Genomic DNA, 20,894 nt, shown 5'->3' with positions numbered 1-20,894 from the left:
GGGATCCCCTATACAGGTGGGAAGATTCTATGTATGCTAGAAAGGGTAGATCCTGCTAGTTGTTGTTACAAATGCTAGCTGAGTGTCTACTAATAGGACTGACTGAATTTACTTTTTCCTCATGAAATCTAAGAGCAAACGAAAAAAGCACAGATGAAATGGGGGCAAAACCTGCCTTTCTCCATCAAAGACTGGCGATTCCAATCTCTGGAGAGGGAACACATTTTGCTTCAGTATCAAGAGATGTTACAAAATAGTGGCTTTCATCTCTGCAGCTAAAGTAGCATTCTGCAGATGCCAAGTAATGCTTAAAAGTCCTATAATTCACCAAAACAGTTATGGAGTTTTTTCAGCTCAAGAGAACCTGTAAAATACCGCAAAAGAAACGGCAACTGTGCTGTGCCTGAGGAGAGCACCAGCTTATCTGTCCTAGTTTTGAAATTTGTGGCCAGGTTCAAGCGCTGAAGTGAGAGGACTAGCTACTACAGCATTGGAACTCATATTACCTAGCTCTATATTCTCATGCTTAATGTGACTTGTTCAATTTGCCCACTAGCCAGATTTGACTATCATGTTGTTCTAAGACCAAATTCAAGTACGGTCTTAGAGCAAGACATTTTATTACTGCTTTCCTGTACTTTGAATAAGTAATATTATTACTTAGAAGGTGCCAGACTTCCCAGAGAATACATGCAGCATCTCCAACTTAAACACATGGGCCATTATTTTCAAAACACAGGATGCTTATCTATGTGAGAACTTGCTAAGAAAAGATTTGAGGTTTTGCACACCTGTGAATGCATACACAACCAGATTTATTTTGTTTTGTTCTTTCATTAGACCAGAACTGTTGCCTTCCTAGCCAGTTCAAAATGAAATTTTCAAATATAAACTTTGTTAGTCTCTTCGCTTGCTTTGATTGACAGTGATGGAAACAAATGGGATCACCCAATAGTCTTTGCAGGTTTTATAAGCTACTGGTTTAGCTTTTGTATCCTTAAGACACATTTGAGCCATTTTAGCATAGATGCTTCCTTTTTTCCTTTGTCTTTGCCTATGACTCGGGCCAAAAGTAAACTAGCAGATTCATTGTTTTTCTCTTATTCATGTATGAGAAGGCCTCTTCCAACTTATTCTTGATTTAACTGAATCACAGTGACAAAGTGCAACAGTTGTTGCTTTAGTTGATGTACAGTGACTATAAACCTCTGAATACTTGATGCTGGAGATGAACAGGGAAGGGCCATGATCTTCATGCCTTGCTTGAAAGCATCCACTGGCAACTGGGTGTCCACCACTGGGGAAAAAAATGCTGGAATTGATGGTCAATGAGCTGATACAGAGATTCAGCTAATGTTTAGATCAGCATAAGGCCCATGGGCCACATGTGGCCCACAGAAGCTCTTTAGGCTCTCCCAGCACCACCATCAGTTGCTCTTAGCTGCTGAGCTGTGATGAGGTATCACTGCTGAAAGAGCAATCTGCATGATAATTGGGCTCTCCCATATTTTGAAAATATGATCAAGATTTGCATATTTTCTTTTCTGTCATTTGCAGCAAATGAGTTGCTAAGTGAGAAAAAAGTTCTTATTTCTGGTCACGACCTAAGAACATAAGAAGAGCTGCACTGGATCAGGCCAAAGGCCCATCTAGTCCAGCTTCCTGTATCTCACAGTGGCTCACCAGATGCCTCAGGGAGTACACAAGACAACAAGAGACCTGCATCCTGGTGCCCTCCCTTGCATCTGGCATTCTGAGGTAGCCTACTTCTAAAATCAGGAGATTGCACATATCCATCATTGCTTGTAACCTGTGATGGATTTTTCCTTCAGAAATTTGTCCAATCCCCTTTTACCCACGTATTGACATCACTTCTGGCACTCAGCAGGCATCATTAATGCTATTTGGTCTGTGAAATGAAACAAGTTTAACAGCCCTGATTTAGATCATGTTTAAAAATAAAAAGTGCTTAAGGTATAGAAATACCAGCATATACCAGTTATAAAATCCTTCTTACATGGGTGTTTGAAATCTGAATAACTGACAAACTTTAGTTGCTTTTATCACATTTCAGATATCACATTTCAGAAGAAAAGGGACATACAGTATTTCAAAAAGACTGACCAAATGAGTTTTATGTTTTTTTGAACTAGAATTGAAAGGTAATCAGTTTTGTTGATTCTTCTTAAAACAAATTCGTTGATCCATAGGATACATAACTTCTTGAAATATGATTTCATCCATGGCACTAAAAAGGATACAGTTTTAAATTGCAGGAAATCACAACAAACCATATCCAGAACACTTAGGATAATAAGAGCATTCATTATAGTTATTAGGATATTTCTAGCAGTTATGTACTTGTACTTTCATAATTGTATCAGTTCCTAACTTTCAGAAAAATGAGGTCCTCTGCCAAGTTTATAGATCTAATGCTTCCTTCAGAGGCCTATGGAACTATTGTCAGACTAAGATGAACAAGCCATGATATGTGGATTCATATTGGTGCTACATTGAAGAAAGTTCTTTTACAATGCAAGCAGATTTCCTTGTAGCCTGATGGACTGATTATGCATGGAATACTTCATTAGTGGTTAACACTTTAGTGATTAAGTATTCTCAAGTTGTGTTACAGCCAAATCCTATTGGGCTGGCAGTCCAGCGGGGCCAGGGAGGCAGCCAGAGATCTCCTCAGGGTAAGGGAACATCATTTACCTTACTCTGCGTTGGGCCTTCGCTGACCCTATGGGTCTACTCAGATCTGCACCTGCTCAATCACTGATCCCATGTAGAACGTTTAGGCTCGGGATGGAGGTTAGGATTTGGCAGAGGCTTCCTCTACTGTCCCCTCCCCCTCCTGAACCTGAAAAATTCTCCTCCCCACCCCCTGCCTGAAAATTCCCTCCCCACCCCAGATCCACCCTCCCCCACCTCCCCGCTGCTCTGTGGTTTACTTAAGCCAGTCAGCAGGCGCAGCACACAGCCTCTCCACTAACAGCACTGGCCTAAACACAGCTTCAGTGTGCTTTATGGCACGTTTGCGACCAGGCATGGGCCGCTGGCATAGGATTCAGCGGCCCATCTTTTCAACATCTCTAACCAGTATAGATTTATAGTATCAGACAGGGCAGCACTTTTTTTCCATCTGTATCCAAGCCAACACAGTCCTTGAGCATCAAAGGTCTGTTTCTCCAATTGATATTTCTTAGCGTGTGGGATGCTTTATGAAAGGTAGAAAGTCCTTTGGCTATATTATGACACACTGTATTAACTTTGTGGTTGTTACTATAGTAGAATTTAGCAATCTCTGATAAAGGTTGCCTCTTTTTTTCTTCTCTGTAGAATTTTGTTAAGGAGACTTTTAAAATTCATCTTATTAAACTTTGTAATCCTAATGAAGAATAGCTTTCTAATCATAGATACATATATTCACTCATTTTAAAATCACATTTCATTAAAATTTTCTCACTTAAAATATATTATATTGGTTGGACTCATGTATAAAATTACTTAGCCTTCAGCTTTGTGTTTTATACAGTGCTGTCTATAATTTGTATGTGATTAGATGGTCCAAAGTGTGCTTATGTATGAAACTCCTCATAAACAGATTTCAGTAGGCACTTTTTTATTCTCCTTCATACCACAACCATTCACTGTCATCTTCAGCTTTCCCTTTTCTGTGACCCTCTTCATCTCTCTCTGGCTTCTGCATGTGCTGTGTTTGAAAAATGGTGGAAGAGAATAATGAAGGAAGCCTTTTGTATGCTTGTGAAAGACACAGCAGCAGTCAAATATCCATCACAACAATATCATCTTTTAGTTTTCCAGAGGATATGTACCATCAAGAAAGAAATGTGAACGAAATGCCTCATGTCCCATGTAATATACATCACCTCTCACATATAATATATAGGAAAATTAACAGCACAGTCCTAATGTCTTCTTGAGTGCCAGCAACTACTCATGAGCTGGCACTACTGGCTCAAATGCCTCCACTGGTGCTGCATCCAGGAGCATTGCTGGAATGAGCAGGTAGACTCATGCTGGGTGATGCAGGGGTGTGGGGAGACAGAAAGGGGATGTTTCTGGGCAGGGGGAGGGCAGACCGGGTCTGGTAGGCACCCCCCCCCCGGCATTATACCAGGCTTCCTGGGTTTGCACCAGCTATGTAGCTGGCACGGATCTTAGAAGCCGCATAGAGCAGGCCTGGGGCTCTGCCGCATAGAGTAGGCTGGGGAAATATACACTGCTCAAAACAATAAAGGGAACACTTAAACAACACAATGTCACTCCAAGTCAATCACACTTCTGTGAAATCAAACTGTCCACCTAGGAAGCCACACCGATTGACAATCAAGTTCACATGCTGTTGCACAAATGGAGTAGACAACAGGTGGAAATCATAGGCAAGTAACAAGACACCCCCAATAAAGGAGTGGTTCTACAGGTGGTGACCACAGACCACTTCGCAGTCCCTATGCTTTCTGGCTGATGTTTGGGTTACCTTTGAATGCTGGCAGTGCTGTGACTCTAGTGGTAGCATGAGGCGGAGTCTGCAACCCACACAAGTGGCTCAGGTAGTGCAGCTCATCCCGGATGGCACATCAATGCGAGCTGTGGCGAGAAGGTTTGCTGTGTCTGTCAGTGTGGTGTCCAGAGCATGGAGGCGCTACCAGGAGACAGGCCAGTACACCAGGAGACATGGAGGAAGCTGTAGCAGGGCAACAACCCAGCATCAGGACCGCTACCTCCGCCTTCGTGCCAGGAGGAACAGGAGGAGCACTGCCAGAGCCCTGCAAAATGACCTCCAGCAGGCCACAAATGTGCATGTGTCTGCTCAAACGGTCAGAAACAGACTCCATGAGGTATGAGGGCCCGACGTCCACAGGTGGGGGTTGTGCTGACAGCCCGACACCGTGCAGGACGTTTGGCATTTGCCAGAGAACACCAAGATTGGCAACCTCGCCACTGGCGCCCTGTGCTCTTCACAGATGAAAGCAGGTTCACATTGAGCACATGTGACAGACGTGACAGAGTCTGGAGACGCCAGGGAGAACGTTCCGCTGCCTGCAACATCCTCCAGCATGATGGGTTTGGCAGTGGGTCAGTAATGGTGTGGGGTGGCATTTCTTTGGGGGGCCGCACAGCCCTTCATGTGCTCGCCAGAGGTAGCCTGACTGCCATTAGGTACCGAGATGAGATCCTCAGACCCCTTGTGAGACCATATGCTGGCGCGGTTGGCCCTGGGTTCCTCCTAATGCAAGACAATGCCAGACCTTATGTGGCTGGAGTGTGTCAGCAGTTCCTGCAAGATGAAGGCATTGATGCTATGAACTGGCCCGCCTGTTCCCCAGACCTGAATCCAATTGAGCACATCAGGGACATCATGTCTCGCTCCATCCACCAGCGCCACATTGCACCACAGACTGTCCAGGAGTTGGCAGATGCTTTAGTCCAGGTCTGGGAGGCGATCCCTCAGGAGACTATCCGCCACCTCATCAGGAGCATGCCCAGGCGTTGTAGGGAGGTCATACAGGCACGTGGAGGCCACACACACTACTGAGCCTCATTTTGACTTGCTGTATGGACATTACATCGAAGTTGGATCAGCCTGTAGTGTGTTTTTCCACTTCAATTTTGAGTATGACACCAAACCCAGACCTCCATGGATTAATAAATGTGATTTCCATTGATGATTGTTGTGTGATTTTGTTGTCAGCACATTCAACTATGTCAGGAACAAAGCATTTAATAGGAATATTTCGTTCATTCAGATCTCGGATGTGTTGTTTAAGTGTTCCCTTTATTGTTTTGAGCAGCTTATCTCCTTACTCCAAGGAGATCTCCAGCCTTGTCTTGGCTTGCGCTGGGTACAGCACAGGCCATGCAGCCTGGCTATGCTGGTGCAGGTTAGGATTGGGATGCCTGTTAGGAACCCTGTAATATGAATAAGCATTGGCACAATTTGTGAAAAAGTAACAGCAGAACATGGATAGTTGTGGAAAGAAATGATGGAACTTGGTTCTCTCTGCCATTCTCTTCTATTTTATATGGACAAAAGGTGACTCAGGACCCAATTCTATCCAATTTTCCAGCACCAAAGCAGCCGCAATGAAGCCCTGAGGTAAGGGAACAGAATTTCCTTACCTTGAGGAGGCATCCATGATTAACTCCCCTCCCAACACGCACACTGCAAGATTCAGCACACAGCCCTTGGCATGGCTACATCAGTGCTGGAAAGCTGGATAGGATTGGGCTCTTTGTCATATCAGGACCTACTTTTTTGAATGACACACTATGGGCACCCACCTAGCTTTACAAGTCTAAAAAGAAAGAAGTTTCACCTTACCAGTTCAGGACTCTGTGTTTATCCTTTTTACTATTGGGGGGGCTCCTGAACCAATTGTTGAGCTCCATATTCATCAGATCAGTACTATTCTAGTGGCCTTGCATGCCCCTTCTACTGGCCTTTGAATGACCAGTTGCTTATTTGTGAGTAAATGTGCACTTGTGGCTCAGTTTCATTTTCCTTAGGGCTCAATACATGTTATTTTCAGGGTGCATAATAAAGGCCAAGTGTTGAGGAGCCATATGTTCCTAATGTGCAGGAGTGACTGTTTCAGGACTCTATAGTAAAACTCAGGAAATGTGCACATTTTTAAATATATATTCCTAGCCTTGGCTATTGGCAGTGTACAATGAGGAAATCACAGAGAAATACACAATATTGTAGATGGTGGCTGTTGTATATTAATGCAAGTTAAAACTCAATGATATATTTCTCCAAGCACGTACAACATGGGAAACATTGTTAGCTTTCCATTGCCAGTCTAAATTAGATATTTACCTACTTCCTTTTTTTAAAAATTTATTTGCAATCGACAAACACAGACATACAAACATATAACATACATTTAGGAGTGCTAAATACCATATACCATTTCAATTTTTTCTCCTGTAATATCTTTAATAATTTATCTCTATAAAAGAATCCAATAGGTTCACACTTTCTTGTATAAGGTATGTTCATTCTTCCAATTAACTGGGATATGTTTTCTTCTTGTTCCAACAAATTTTGTATTTTGTGCACCCATATTGCTCTGTCCATCTTCTCTATCTTGATCTCCATCAACATCCCCTCTAGATCCTGTTGATTTTCCACTCTTCTAATTTCTGTATCCACTCTTCTGATGGTAATTTCATCCCTCACCATCATCTTTTCCGCTTTCTCATTCCTTTATTTATCTTCTACTTGTTTCTTCACGTCTTCCAATTGCTCCTTGCACACATCTATCTGTTGAGAGTCTTTAAAGTGGCTTGAATCTGCAAGGACTGACTCCGCTTCTGTCGTTCCATCTCGAGCAATCTTTCCATATTTGTAAACATCATTTGAATCAAAAAATCTGGAACGGGATCCATCTTGCAATTTCTCTCTAATCCACAAGATACCACATATTATTCTCCTTGCTTGCACCAGGGCACTGCTCTATCAGCCAGAAATTCCTTGCATACCTTACATACCTCTTGCAGATAACAGTTCAGTGTGGTTAATGGAGAGAGGGATAAGTAAAAAAAAAACAGTCTCAAAAAAAACCAAAACTCTTTCAAGTTTAATGAGAGTTATGTCCAAAAATAATTCTGAATTTTACACACCAAGTTGTAATTATAATTATAGTCCACCACCGATTTATTCAATTACAAAATAAATAGCACTTTCAACATCCTTAAAAAGTTCTCATTAACTCCTCCCATGTATCCAGGGCTTTTAGCCAAATCAGTCAATCAGAACGGGGGACAACATTGACACGTATTTATCTTGAATTTCAACTTAAATTTTACACTTCACGCTTTTTTCCTTCATATGATATCTTAGCATGGAGCCAGCAGCTTAATTGCAGATCACTGCACCTCCCCCATTACTGGCTCAAACAGTTAGGTTTTTCTGAGAAGAAACCCCCCCCCCCGGTTGGGCTTTCAATCTAGCCAGATACCTTGCACCGAAGAAAATCTTGTCTCTCCTGACGAAGATCTTCAGGTCTTCTTCAGACCTGCAATATTGGGGGAAATCAAACTATCTCACAGGAGCTCCTGGAGACATGTCTGTTCGTCCACTGTTGGCTCCCCCTCCTCTTAGATATTTACGTACTTCTTGGGGAATACATATAGATATAAAGTTATTTAATTTAAATATTGGGCAGGACTGTAGGTCAATTAAGCATTGTGATATCCAGCCTTATGGTGGGCATAGACACACTGAGTGATTCGTTAGATTCCTAACTAGACCATATACTAAAAAATTTTCCCCCAAAAGCATAAAGCCATCAATATGAATTTGAGATTTATCTCAGTTTCTGTTACAAATTCTCTACTACCTATTCCCAAGAAAATTTCACATATCTTTCTAGAATGGAAGAATTCTCCTCTTGATTCCTATCATATGCACTTTTAGATAAGATTCCATATTACTTTAATTTCCCTGTTTCTCACCAAACACAAGTAACCGTCAAGCATGCAAAATAATAAACAAGGACACATTTTCATTCTCAGTGCATGCCTGATTTCTGTATGGTTTTGTGCAGAGTTGCTGCTTTTCTTCTGTGTATGTTGAAAAAGGTAAACAAAAGCAAGATTTTTGTGGCAGGTTTCTGTTTGCACGTGCCCTTACAGGTTTGCTGTGTTTTTGTTCCCATTGAGAAATTGATGGTATGGCCTATGCCTTCCAGTTCTGTGCTTAGCTTATTATTAATGCATGTGCGAGTGAAATTGAGTTCTTTCAATACCCTTTTAACAGAAAAGGGTGTGGTTCCATTGGCATCTTGTGAACTGAGATTATTCATATGTGCTCAAAACACTAAATGAATAAACGTATGAGCAGATATATTTTAACCACATGTATCAGATACTTCTACCTTCCTACAGACTTAACACCCTCCTTTTTCCACAGGGTAGTTGTATATCACCTGCTTATACATTTATCATAGCTATTTTACAAGTGCTGCATGGAATTTTGAATGGAAGTTATCCTCCATACTGCAGCCTATTTCCCTTCCTCAGTTACCAATTTTAACTTTTCATATAACTACCCTTTCATTTGTTCAATTACCCTCAATTTGTTCATTTCATGTACTGACATTTTTTGAGATATAGCCATCTATCAGCAGGCCAATTTTTTTTGTCCAGTCTAGGACTTATCTCAGCTGTGGTCATTGGTAGAGGCTTATATTTGGTGATCCTTTTTTTCTCTCTTACTCTCACCCTGATCCTTTCTTCTTTATACTCATGAACCATTAATACCCTGCTTGCTGCCGTTCAGGATGAAAGCATCCACAAACTACTGCCAGATAATGCATGCAATCTGTTTAATAGTACTTTTAACTGAAGCTTTTGGTGTGGGGAAAAAAAGTGAGATTCCTATGTTTCTTACTGAATTTAGGACTAGGAGCTTTAATTCACTTGTATTTATTGCTGGTGGATTTTTTCTTTTTTTAACAAAAATAATAAGAGGACTTACTGTTTTTTCTGCTCGTATAAATAGTATGCAATGTTTTTGAGACTGGATTCATTTTTTCATTTCACTTATATTGATTAAAATTTCTTCTTCCCTGTAGAAGAAGTTTAGGTGAGACTATGTCATAATGGACTTAGGGGACATATGCTTTATTTTGGCTAAATGAGTCCTTATGATGTATGTATGGCTGTGCATGGGAGTAAGGAGAAATATTATTACTAATTCCTTTCCCTAATTACTTGAGTGGTGATATAGATCCATGGACATGTTTGATATGGGGGAAAGTAGGAGTTTTTATACCTCAGGTAACCTAATACCTGTGCTGGTGCAGTGGAGCCAAATGGCCTAAGCTATATCCATCACTTATTAGGGGGAGGCTAGAAGTCTACTCAGAGTAAGGGGATATTTCTCCCCTTATCCCATGTAACACTTCGGCCTCCCCAGTGGGGCTACTTGGATCTGCACCAGCTGAATTGCTGGTGCAAATCCGAGCAGCTCCATATAAAGCTGCCAGACCCAGGAAAGGATTTAGGACAGTGTTTCTCAACCAGTAGTATGGGTACTACCAGTGGTACATGAGGTGATATCTGGTGGTACTCAAGGGACTCCTGAACATGTGCAGTCTGGCAGCAAGACCAGGAATGTGACACAACAATTAGTGGTAGGAGGCTCGATGATGTCACCACCAGTTACTTCTGGTGGTATTTCAAATAGGTGAATCATGTGAAGTGTGGCATACAAAGGTCATTTGGCACCTGGGGCCCATAAATTTTTGGCACCCTCCCCATGACAAAATTATTTTCAGTAACAGTCATGATGTGAAATGAATAATGACCAGAGAAGAAGTGCAGACAGTGAGCATTTTATTTTATTCAACTTACATATATATAAGATTTCACATATGTAGTGAACATTAGAGATCATAACCCAAAACAGGAAAGGAATGCCTATCAAGATAATATGCAGTGGGTTTGTGGTCTATCATACATACTAAAGTAGTTTTTTTTTGTAATATAGAAGGCAAAACAAATGTGCATTTATGAAGAATACATTTGGTTTTCTGAAATACTTACAACAAGCTATTTATTCTCAGTGGTAATCCCAATGTAATCCACTTTTTTGTTACAGTGTATACCTTTTGTTACAGGATAATCAGTATAATCCACTTTTTGTTACATAAGACAATTGTGTTTTCCTTTCCTAGTTTTTTGACTATAATGTTTGATAGAATAGAGATATTTCAATGCAGTTTGTTTCATTGCATTCTGCATGAAATTACGCATCAAATAATATATAACATGATGGTATTATTCAAAAATACCAAAATTTTAAAAATTTGAAGGCAGCTTGTGTCACCCCCCTGCAGCTTGGCACCCAGGGCCTGCAGCACCCCGTTTCCCCCATTTGTACATCACTGGGTATGGCGGAGGACAAACATTGAGAAACTATTTAGGTTTAGGATATACCAGAGGCCTCCTCTGCTGATCCCGCCCCTCCCAGGCCTGTCATACTCCCATTACGCCCTCTCCCACCCCACTACACCCCTCCCCACCTTTGTTCTTCTCTCCTGCCATCCTTCCTCTGCCATTGCACCATTGGGGGACCACAGTGGGGATGCAGTGCCAGCAGGCCAAACACAAGACCTTTCCACCATTGCTGCTTGCATGTCTGTAACCACTATAGTGCTTTATGTCATGTTTGCAGCATTCTAGGCTGGCCTAGTGGCCACTGAACCAACAAAAGATAAATATGGATTGAGCTGTCAATCTCCTTTTGTTGTTTCATCAAAAGAAATAGATCACTGCCTGTACTATTCAGGAGAATAGAATAATGGCACTGTGCTTTGCCACAGTGGTAAATTTTCTTCCTTGGGAGAAGGGCAGCAATCGGAGGTGAAAGAGAGATAATATTATTTAACTTATATTCTTTTTGCATTATTTTCCAAACTGCCCAACAGTTCCTCTGTATGCCTTTTGTTTTGTTCCTTGTTATTTTACTAACTTGATAAATTTGCATAGTGTTTACTACTAACTTTTTCACTTTTTTACATGTCATTTCTGATTATTCTTGAAATTTCTTTATTGAGAAAGCATACTACTTTTCATTACTGTTGAGAAACAGAACATGTTTGCTGACTCCCACCAGGCTAGATTGTCAGGAACACATTGCATCAGTGCACTGATTCTACACTGCTCTGACCCAATCCAGGTTGTTGCATTTGATACAGTTCTTTTGAAGTCAAAACAAAAAAGTCCTTGAGACTTGTATTTGCCTTTTTGTCATAGATTTTTTGATTGACCAGAGTCAATACATCTACTAAAAAAAAAACAACTAGCATTCTTATCACAGTTCTGCTTCCATTGATGCTGTATGTGCAAGTAATTACTATGTAGCAGTGTGATTTAGCACTAAAATAGAATTAGCCTCAATTCTCTTTTAGTAGCCTGATATTATTATTATCATCATCATCATCATCATCAGTATTATCAGTATTTATATACTGCTTTTCAACAAAAAGTTCACAAAACAGTTTACAGAGAAAATCAAATATTAATGGCTTCCTGTCCCAAAAGTGCTCACAATATAAAAATCTATTTCTATTTCTAAAAAATCACAATCTTATACATATAATGAAGGAAAAGGACAGCCTTGCTTTAAGGAAATAACCTGTCCGCAGTGGGAAATGGCAGTCTGCCTTTCTTTTTTAAGAAATGCATCAGTAACATTGTTGGATTTGTGTGAAGCAAAAATAAATTTTTAAGTTGCATTTTAAGAAAATGTGGAGTGAAAAAATAGGATATCTGTGCCATTTATACCTTAACAAAGCATAGTGAATAAAAATAAACCTCCATATCCAGTTTGTAATTTTCAGAGATGGATCTTTTCAAAGGAATTTTTAGTAGACAAAATTGTTACATCAAGAAAGGGTGCAATCCTATCCTGCGCTGGAACAGGCAAGCCAGGAGGCTTGCACTGAATCCAGCACAGGATAGGGGCCAAAAGTAGCTCAGCTGGAGGTAAGGGGAGACTTTTCCCCTTATCTTTGGGTAAGGCGCCTTCTCCCCTATGTGTCTCCTCGGACTTGCACTACCTCTTGAGGAACGGGGGTTGGGATCCGGCATAACTGCCAAATCCCAGCCCCACCTCCCGCTCCCCACCCGCCTGCCCCCAGGGCCGCCCACCGTCTGCCCTCTCCCCGCCCAGGAATGCCTCCCGCCTCCTCCCCCCCTCCCCACCGACCTCAGAGCCTTGCGTCATCCCAGGCAGGCCGACACAAGACTCGGTGCCTCCATCCAGCCTCTGCAGGCCAGTGCCCCTCTGCACACCAGCCTAGCCGACTCCCAAGTCGGGAGGGACTTGCACTGGCCCAAGCCCAGGTCAGGATTGCGCCCTAACTGGTTAGTGGATATGGAAAATCCAATCTGAGACAGAAAATAAAGATAACTGTTGAAGTTTATTGTATGCCTGAAATGTATCTGTGGCAGAAGAGCTTTTCTAATTCATTAGTTCAGTTTTTCCCCAGGTGTAATTACCATGAACAGTAAGAAAGATAAAAGTACTATTTTGGTTGTCATAGGATTCATAATGATTTTGCAGACATCACAGGACTTCAGTGTTTCTGAAAATGGAACAGAAAAGCACACATTTGTAAAACATTTGAATTAGAGTGAGGTAAATTGCTTGTTTTAGAGATTAAAGGTGGAAGACCCTTCTAACTTTCTAAATTTTAATTTACATAGTACACTTAGTCAACTAGCATCCATATCTGAAGATGCAAAAATAAAATAAACTGTAATACATACAGTTAACTTGGGGGAAAGCCATTTAGTCTGAAACTGCAAATCAGATTAAATGGAAGACTAACATTTGTGAATCTTCTCTGCAAGTTTGATCTATTAATTATGTGCCTCATGTTGCATTTTTGCATAACTGCAACCTTAAAAAATGGCTTTGATCATTACCCATGTGGTTCCACCAGCTTGAACATGCAATTACTTCTCCAATCAACTGGCCAGGTAATCCTTGAAGGAGAACTTGCAAAATTTGCTAACAGATGTGGAGACAATTTGTGGAAATTCCTTTTAAAATGTAACAATAACAATTGTTAGTTGAATGAAGAAGTAACTGCACATTTAGCTGGCAGCATTGCTTTGTTAACATCCAAAGCCACTTTTTGTTGCTACTTGTTGGAGAAGTGGTCCCAATTACAAACACCAAGTATTAACATGTCCTGAAGCATGAATGTTGCTGAGGCTGTAGATTCCAGTTATATTCAAGAGGAATGTTTTCAACAAGAAGACCTGAGTTTTAATTTAGTCTTTGTACATTAGATATAAATTGTAGGATGGTTCATTGAAATAGCAGAAGAACAGTGTACCAGATAAAACATATCTCTTTAGGTGTAGTCTTGGAAACTCTGTTTTAATACAAAGCCACAGCATGTGGTAGATGCCATATTGAAGAATATCTTGCCTGCAACCTGTAATAAATCTATTATTTATAGGACAGTTGGAAGAAAACAGCTCTCACTTCATAGTTACTGCTGTGCTTTGCTTATCTTGCTTCCTTCATTATAGCTTAGCTAACCCATTACCCTTACCTGAATCTAAGTCTACACTGTATGTGCATATGTGTCTACTAATTTGGGTTTCTGCTATGGTTCCACATATTGCATGCCTCAGCAATGATGAATGATCGGCTTTCCCATAAATCTCGTCGATTATGGGATAGCTTTCTGCCACTCCTCTTGAAAAATCACTTCTCTCTGTCAGTGGCAAAACTGTGCTTTGATGTCAGTGTTTTCTGTATTGTATTAAACGTGAGTTGAAATGTTTTTCATAAGAGTTAGCTTTTCATATTGGGTTGGAAACGCTTCATATTTGTGTGGCAATTCATTTTATCTCAACTTGAGTTTTAATTGTCCCATAATGAAGAGCTGACTTTATGCTAATTTTGTTATGATATATTAAAGGTAAGTAATTTCTTGAATATTTTCTAAGTTTATAGTCATATGTCCAAGATTCCTCTCTGCTTTCTTATATTTCGGTTTTGTTTTGATGCAGCTGGTTATATTTTTATTTTTTCATGTTTAGCATGAATTTTTCATATGATTTTTAGTAGCATCTCAGAGGGCGATGATTTTACAATAAAACATGGATTTTTAAAAATCATATTGTTGCAGTCAGAGATGTCATGGCTTTGATCTATCATAGTTTAATTGCTGTGTTAGCAACTGTCATGTATTTGCCATCCTCTCTGTCTGCTTTAATGTAAATGCTTTATTTCACTTATGGCTTCCTGCTAATGTTACTCAGCATTCACAGAACAAATTTAACTACAGCCTACTACTTAACTTCCCAAACAGTAAAAGCTGATGTGCTACTTTTGCTTGATGTCCTCTTGAGCAACAGTACATGTACATGTTACTTTTTCTGGAGCAGTCAGTGAATAAAAGGAATTGCTAGAGTTATAGTAGAGATGTCCCACAATGTAACACAATGAAGAATAGCAGTATAGTACGGACAGCCCAATTGTAACCTGCGCTACAATGGAAAAGGCAGGCCAAGTGATCTGTGTTGTACCCAGCCCGGGTTAGGATGCGATTGTGGTGCAACTTGGCGTAAGGGAGTGTTTATCTCCTTATCCCAAGTAATGCCCCAACCACCCTTGTGGGGCTACTCAAATCTCTGCCAGTGAAATGGCTGGCACATATCCGAGAAGCCTGTATAAGGCTGACCAGACCAGGGACGGGGATTAAGATCTGGCCTAAGTTCCCAAGGGTGGTCCCAATTCCTCCCAAGTCTGGTCCACCCACCAGCCTGCCCTACCCCATCCCAAAACATCCCTATCCCACCCTCTCCAACCCCCCCCCCTCCATGCCAGCTGCCCTTGGTCAGTGCATACTTAGCAGCCCAGGGCCTGGATCTGGTGCGGGGAGGCCAGTGTGCATCCTTGTGCCAGCCTCCCCAACTCGCAAGTACTTGCAAACTTGCCTTACAGCACATTCACAACACTCTCAGGCCAGTGAGCCAGTTAGGATTGTACCCATAGTCATTTAGGGACAACTCAAATAAAAACATGTCATAGATAAAGAAGAAAAAGAACAAAATGTCAGTTTACGCAATTGGCAGTCTGATATCAGGGAAGTAACTGCACCTCTCAGCCTCCCCATACAATACCTTTCTTTCAGACATTCCCAGAATGTCATAAGAAGCAGTTTTGTCAGGCTTATCATTGACTTTAGATAATTAGAGAAGCAAAGGGGCAGAAAGCAGACATTTTATTTGCTGTCTGTTCCCTGTGCTTTTCAGTATTAGCAAGATTAGAATGTTTGCATCTTACTGTAGGAAGATGCACAACATGTCCCTGCATTGGGAAGATGCAGGTGGAGATAGAAAAGTTATATCTCAAACAATATGGAGGAAAAGCATAAAGTCTCAGGCTTCCTATCAGTTAACAACTGAAACCACTGATCCCATTTGCACACATTATATTTCCTTATTAGTTGTAAGTGCATTGTTTATATCCAGCAACTATGGTTGCAGGTAGGAAATGGTCGCATCAAAACTGTGTGATGTTTATATTGCATGTAGTTTTGTACCACCACTGCGATATTTATTTCATGCAGTTTTGTACCGCCACTGCATATAATTATTAAAAGACAAAAAATCCCATAATTCTGCTTTATTAATTATGTAAATGATTAACTGTAAACTTCAGGTCTACAGTGAGGCCCTCCAAAAATAATTTACAATTTGTCATTTCAGTCCTTTGTATGCACAAAAGAAAATTCTTCTCTAAAATAACTTTTGAACCAGGTACCTATTTTTGCCATCTTCTTTTCATCATTACAAGAATGATCTTAGAGGTTTTTTTTTAATATTAGAAGAGTCAACCTACAAGTCTCAGCTGCTTTGTTCATTATAAATTTCTTGTTTTTGTCCATGTGCTAGCTCCACTATAGATTGGAAGGGCTTAAAGATGAACTCAGGAGGAATAGAGGCTACGACTCGAGAGTAACTATTACTGCTCAAAGGAGCTGTTTTCCATTCGCAAGCATTGCTTTGCGCTATGGTTTTTGCTCCTTCGGTTTATACACTTTGTTGCAGATTCTCTTGACTTCCATTTTCTTTCTTTAGTATTGTCTTTGTTAACACCTTCTCTTTCATCTGTGCCCTATCAATCATGTTTATTTTGCCATATATCATACTCTAGATTGTCTCTATGATTGTGTTTTGTTCTTGGCTTTTTAAAAAAACTTTAGATCTTTGTGGTTTAATTTACTTTGGAAACTGCCCACTTATTATTTTCTTTTATAAGAAACAGTACATTCTCTAAACAATATTCTATGTACTGAATGTCACCTTTTATTTTGTATACCACATCCTTGGAGCTGCCCCAGCTCTCGCTCTCTCTCTCTCTCTCTCTCTCTCTCTCTCTCTCTCTCTCTCTCTCTCTCTCTCTCTGTCATGCCATATTACACACTCATTTCCTTGTTTTTATTTCATTGGTCCAGAATTATTTTATGGTGGATCAATTTCCTTTTCCATTCAAATTTATAGTGTTTTGATTCAATAATCTGGGGGGGGGGGAACTCTGGGCCAAAATGTAGCATTGTTGATGTTTTGTTTGAAGTACAATTGTGTAGTAATGTTTGCTGGTGCGGGTGGGCTTGTTTTATTGTTTGTTTTTTAAACATAATAATTTTTTTCCAGGGAAGGACAACCATAAGCCACTCTGTGTTGCAACATTATTGTCATAAGTTGTTCCATTGCAATAAAAGAATGTATTAATGCTGTAGACTCCAATTTGTTGTGTTGATGTGTGTTTGGGGCAAGCTGCTGTGGAACAGAAGAAAGAGGTTTAGTAAATAAATGACATGCCTATAGTTATTTGATTCCTATGTAAAATATGGTTGTGTTCTCAAAAGTAACTACAGGGATAGCCTTGCAGGTCCCCAGTGTTTTCCCTCCATAACTTATAAACCAAACATACTTTGTTTACAGGTAAATGTGAAAATACAATCTGGGCGCCAAGTCTTAAGGTGTACATTTTCTTTCCATCCTCCTTCAAAAGTAACAAGAATTTTGAAAGGCAATATTGAGACCTTAATGGCACACATGAAAATTCAGACTCCCTGATTTAGATATAAATATGAGCATAAATGGGCACACAAATCTGTTACATGTGTAGAGTCCCCATGGATTCAAGAATGGTTGCCTGTCTGTATGCACTGAGAAATTCATACCTGAATTGGCTTCCTGCATTGGAATGTGGTGTGAGGAGTCTTACCTTGTGGATATTTTACTTATTGGCCTAGGAATGGAAATACAGTAAATTCTGTGATGTACGCATGTGTCTAAAATCTAACTTTACCCTCTTTCCCTCTAGCTGTCTTTCTGAGCAGTTAACAAGGATAAAAAGCAAACTTCTCCTATAATCTGCAGAACATTTAACTATAGAGCCAATATAGAGAGCAGGCTATAGAACATATGCAACAACAAAATATAAACTACACCAGTGCAAATGGTTTCACTGGAATTGCACAAGCGTAGGAGAAAAGTGCTTTCAGAATGGTAACCCAAATGTTGCTTTCAGTTTACTGCTACAATACATACACATACATGTGTGCACATGTATTGTAATCTATGCATTATCAGTTTAGTATCAAAGCATTGTGTCCTGGCCTTCCAGTCCATGTTTATAGGACACAGTTGTGTGGCTTCAAACAGCTTATGTGTATGATGAAAACAAGGACTTTGTTTCATATAAAGTCATGCTACCTGTAGTTGTCCTATGAGTGCCTAGTGTCAAATTATATAACTTAAATGGGAACCAAATTATATAACTTAAGTGGGAACGTTACTGGTCACATTTTTAATGTAAAATAGCACTATTGAAAACACATTAATAAACATCATACATCTTCAAAATAGGCTTAAAAATCTGAGCAATCTTCAGTCTGTTGTCTCCAAGGAAAAATAGTTAATGCAGTTGTGAAAGGTTGCCAGAGGTTACCAGAATCAATAATTCCTTCATAGCATGTTTATTTTTTCCAGATATTCCATTAAAGGCATTGACAATTATTAATATTATATGAATATTTTTGTACTGTTTTTGTGTATTGGAGTAAAATACAAAAAGTAGATATAGGTATTTTTCTCTCACTATTACAATGAACTTAAAATTTAAGTCTACCACTGAAGTTGAATGTGTGTTTTTAAACCATTAATCTTAAATCAAAAAATTTGTCCTATTGGATGGTTTGTGTTCTTACCAAATGTAACATTTACATTTGACTCAGACTTGTTGGTCAATAACCACTTGCTTAATTATGTGTCATGTAATAGAGATCACCAGTAAGGTATAACAAAATTTAGTAGAGCCTCTGTCTCCAAGTCCCAGGAGCTTGCCCATTAAATTTCCATGGTGACTTGTGCCTGTTAGTCTTGCCTCATCAGTCCTGTACTTTTCTCTACAGGTCCAGTCCAGGTGCAGCAGCAAGGAGAACATCCTCAGAGCCAGTGAGTATTGCATTCTTTCATATTTATTATCAAAACTTATTTCAATTTTTGTTGGCCCTGGGTGTGCATGTTCTGAAATTTATTTATTTATTTTAAATATTTTTGCCCACTTTTTTCAAGCTCAATAGCCAGCTCAAAGCAGCTTACAGCACAATTGAAAGCAATACACGACACATTAAAAATAAAATAAAAAATTCAGAATCAACAACAGATAATCAGTGATAAGTTTCAGAAACCAAAGACAGGTATCCCCCGTTATCTGTGGTTCTGATTATTTGCATTCCTTGGGGGGAGGGAGCTGCACACATTACCTCCACCTTTGTTTATGTTCTTTATAGCCATGGGAGGGAATTGTGTACTTAAACACAGAACATAAGAAGAGCCCTGCTGGATCGGGCCAGAGGCCCTTCCAGTCCAGCTTCCTGTATCTCACAGTGGCACACCAAATTGCTTGCTTTAACCAGATACCGTAAGGACGACTCACAAACATAAGCAGGAAGCACATTCGCTGGAGTCATCCCATTTAGCTGCAGGATGCCTGCCTGCTTGTTTTGCTATAAGCTTTCTGCTTATATCGTCTGGTTAAAGCAACTACAATGTTCCTTCACACAACTATAGACAACATAAACGAAGGTAATGGGTGCCGGAATCCGCAGAGATAGGGTTCCCCTGTATCCAATGTTTCCTGTATCTGTGGTGGGCCCAGGAATGCATCCTCCATGGATATTGGGGGGGGGGGGGGCTATAACTAAGAGCCAACACAGAAACAGCCAATTAAATGATAGCCGAAACAAAAATGTTTTAACTGCACTCCGGAATACATGAGGTTGATCCTGATCTCAGTTGGAAATGAGTTCCATAGGCCAAACACCACTGCAGAAAAGGCCTTATTGTGGGTCACTGCCCACAAATACTATATCTAAAGATCATGGTGGCACCTGCAACAGGCTATGCATGTTAAATTCATTGGACGAGCAGATTCAAATGGGAGAAACAGCCCTTCAGAGTGTCATGGAAGCACAGTGAAAGTGGAGACTGTAGTGCAGAAGTTTTTATTTTTTTAAAGCAACATTCTAGCCATTTAGTATTGGCAACCTTCAGTCTCGAAAGACTATGCCATTATATGGCTGCAAAAATATGCTTGAAAGTGTGTGTGACCAAAACCTGATGAAATCTTAGGAGGCAGAAATGGACTAAATAACATTTTCAGTGGTTATAGGCGGGGCATTATACAAAAATAGGCATTGCATCCCACTAACTTGGAGGCGGGCACAGTTTGTGGAAGGAAGGCAGATTGCCAGAGGTTAATTATTGTCCACAGGTTCAGTCCAAAAATTGTCTTTGAAAGGGAAAGGAAGGATCTTGGACAGGACATTAAGCGAGGGGAACAAGAGCTCTCTCCCTCCTTCCCATTCCATGCTTGTCTTGGAGCAGTACTTTGGGCTAAGCATGTGCATGACTGGAAAGATGCTTCCTGTGAGAGTCAACAGTAACCTATCAGTGTGACAGTAGTCATGTCATGGTGAAGATTTTAATAATACGCCCAGATAACTGTTGCAAATCAATTTGGGGGGACGGGGGACTCTAGTATGTTTAAAACTGCTCAATTTATTAAATTATTTTAACTTAGATAAAAAAACAAATGCCAAGTGCTTGACAATCTTCCAGCAATCTGTATATTTGTAAATACAATAAAGACTTTTGTGACACCTACGAATTTATTGTAGCCTAACCTTTATTGATCGCAGCCCAAATTATGCCACAATAAATTTGTTATTATTTAAGGTGCTACAAGACCCTTTGTTGCTTTTCCTGCTTTAAACTGGTACAGCTGCTCTCTGGAAGCTGTATATTTGTAGTTG

General features: G+C 40.1%; 1 protein-coding gene across 7 annotated transcripts in view; it reads left to right on the top strand.

Annotated features, from left to right (window-relative positions):
• The window catches only part of GPHN (gephyrin), a 464,667-nt gene that overhangs the window by 359,054 nt on the left and 84,719 nt on the right, over positions 1-20,894 (top strand). For all 7 annotated transcript variants that reach the window (XM_066612401.1, XM_066612402.1, XM_066612400.1 and 4 more), the window contains one exon: positions 18,990-19,032. In XM_066612401.1, the coding sequence (XP_066468498.1) occupies positions 18,990-19,032 (43 nt within the window). The remainder of the gene's footprint in view (positions 1-18,989; positions 19,033-20,894) is intronic.

This window comes from Tiliqua scincoides, chromosome 1, assembly GCF_035046505.1.
Source record: "Tiliqua scincoides isolate rTilSci1 chromosome 1, rTilSci1.hap2, whole genome shotgun sequence".
Taxonomy (NCBI): Eukaryota; Metazoa; Chordata; class Lepidosauria; order Squamata; family Scincidae; genus Tiliqua; species Tiliqua scincoides.
Note: the sequence above shows the minus strand (reverse complement) of the source record. Positions and strands in the feature narration are given on the sequence as shown.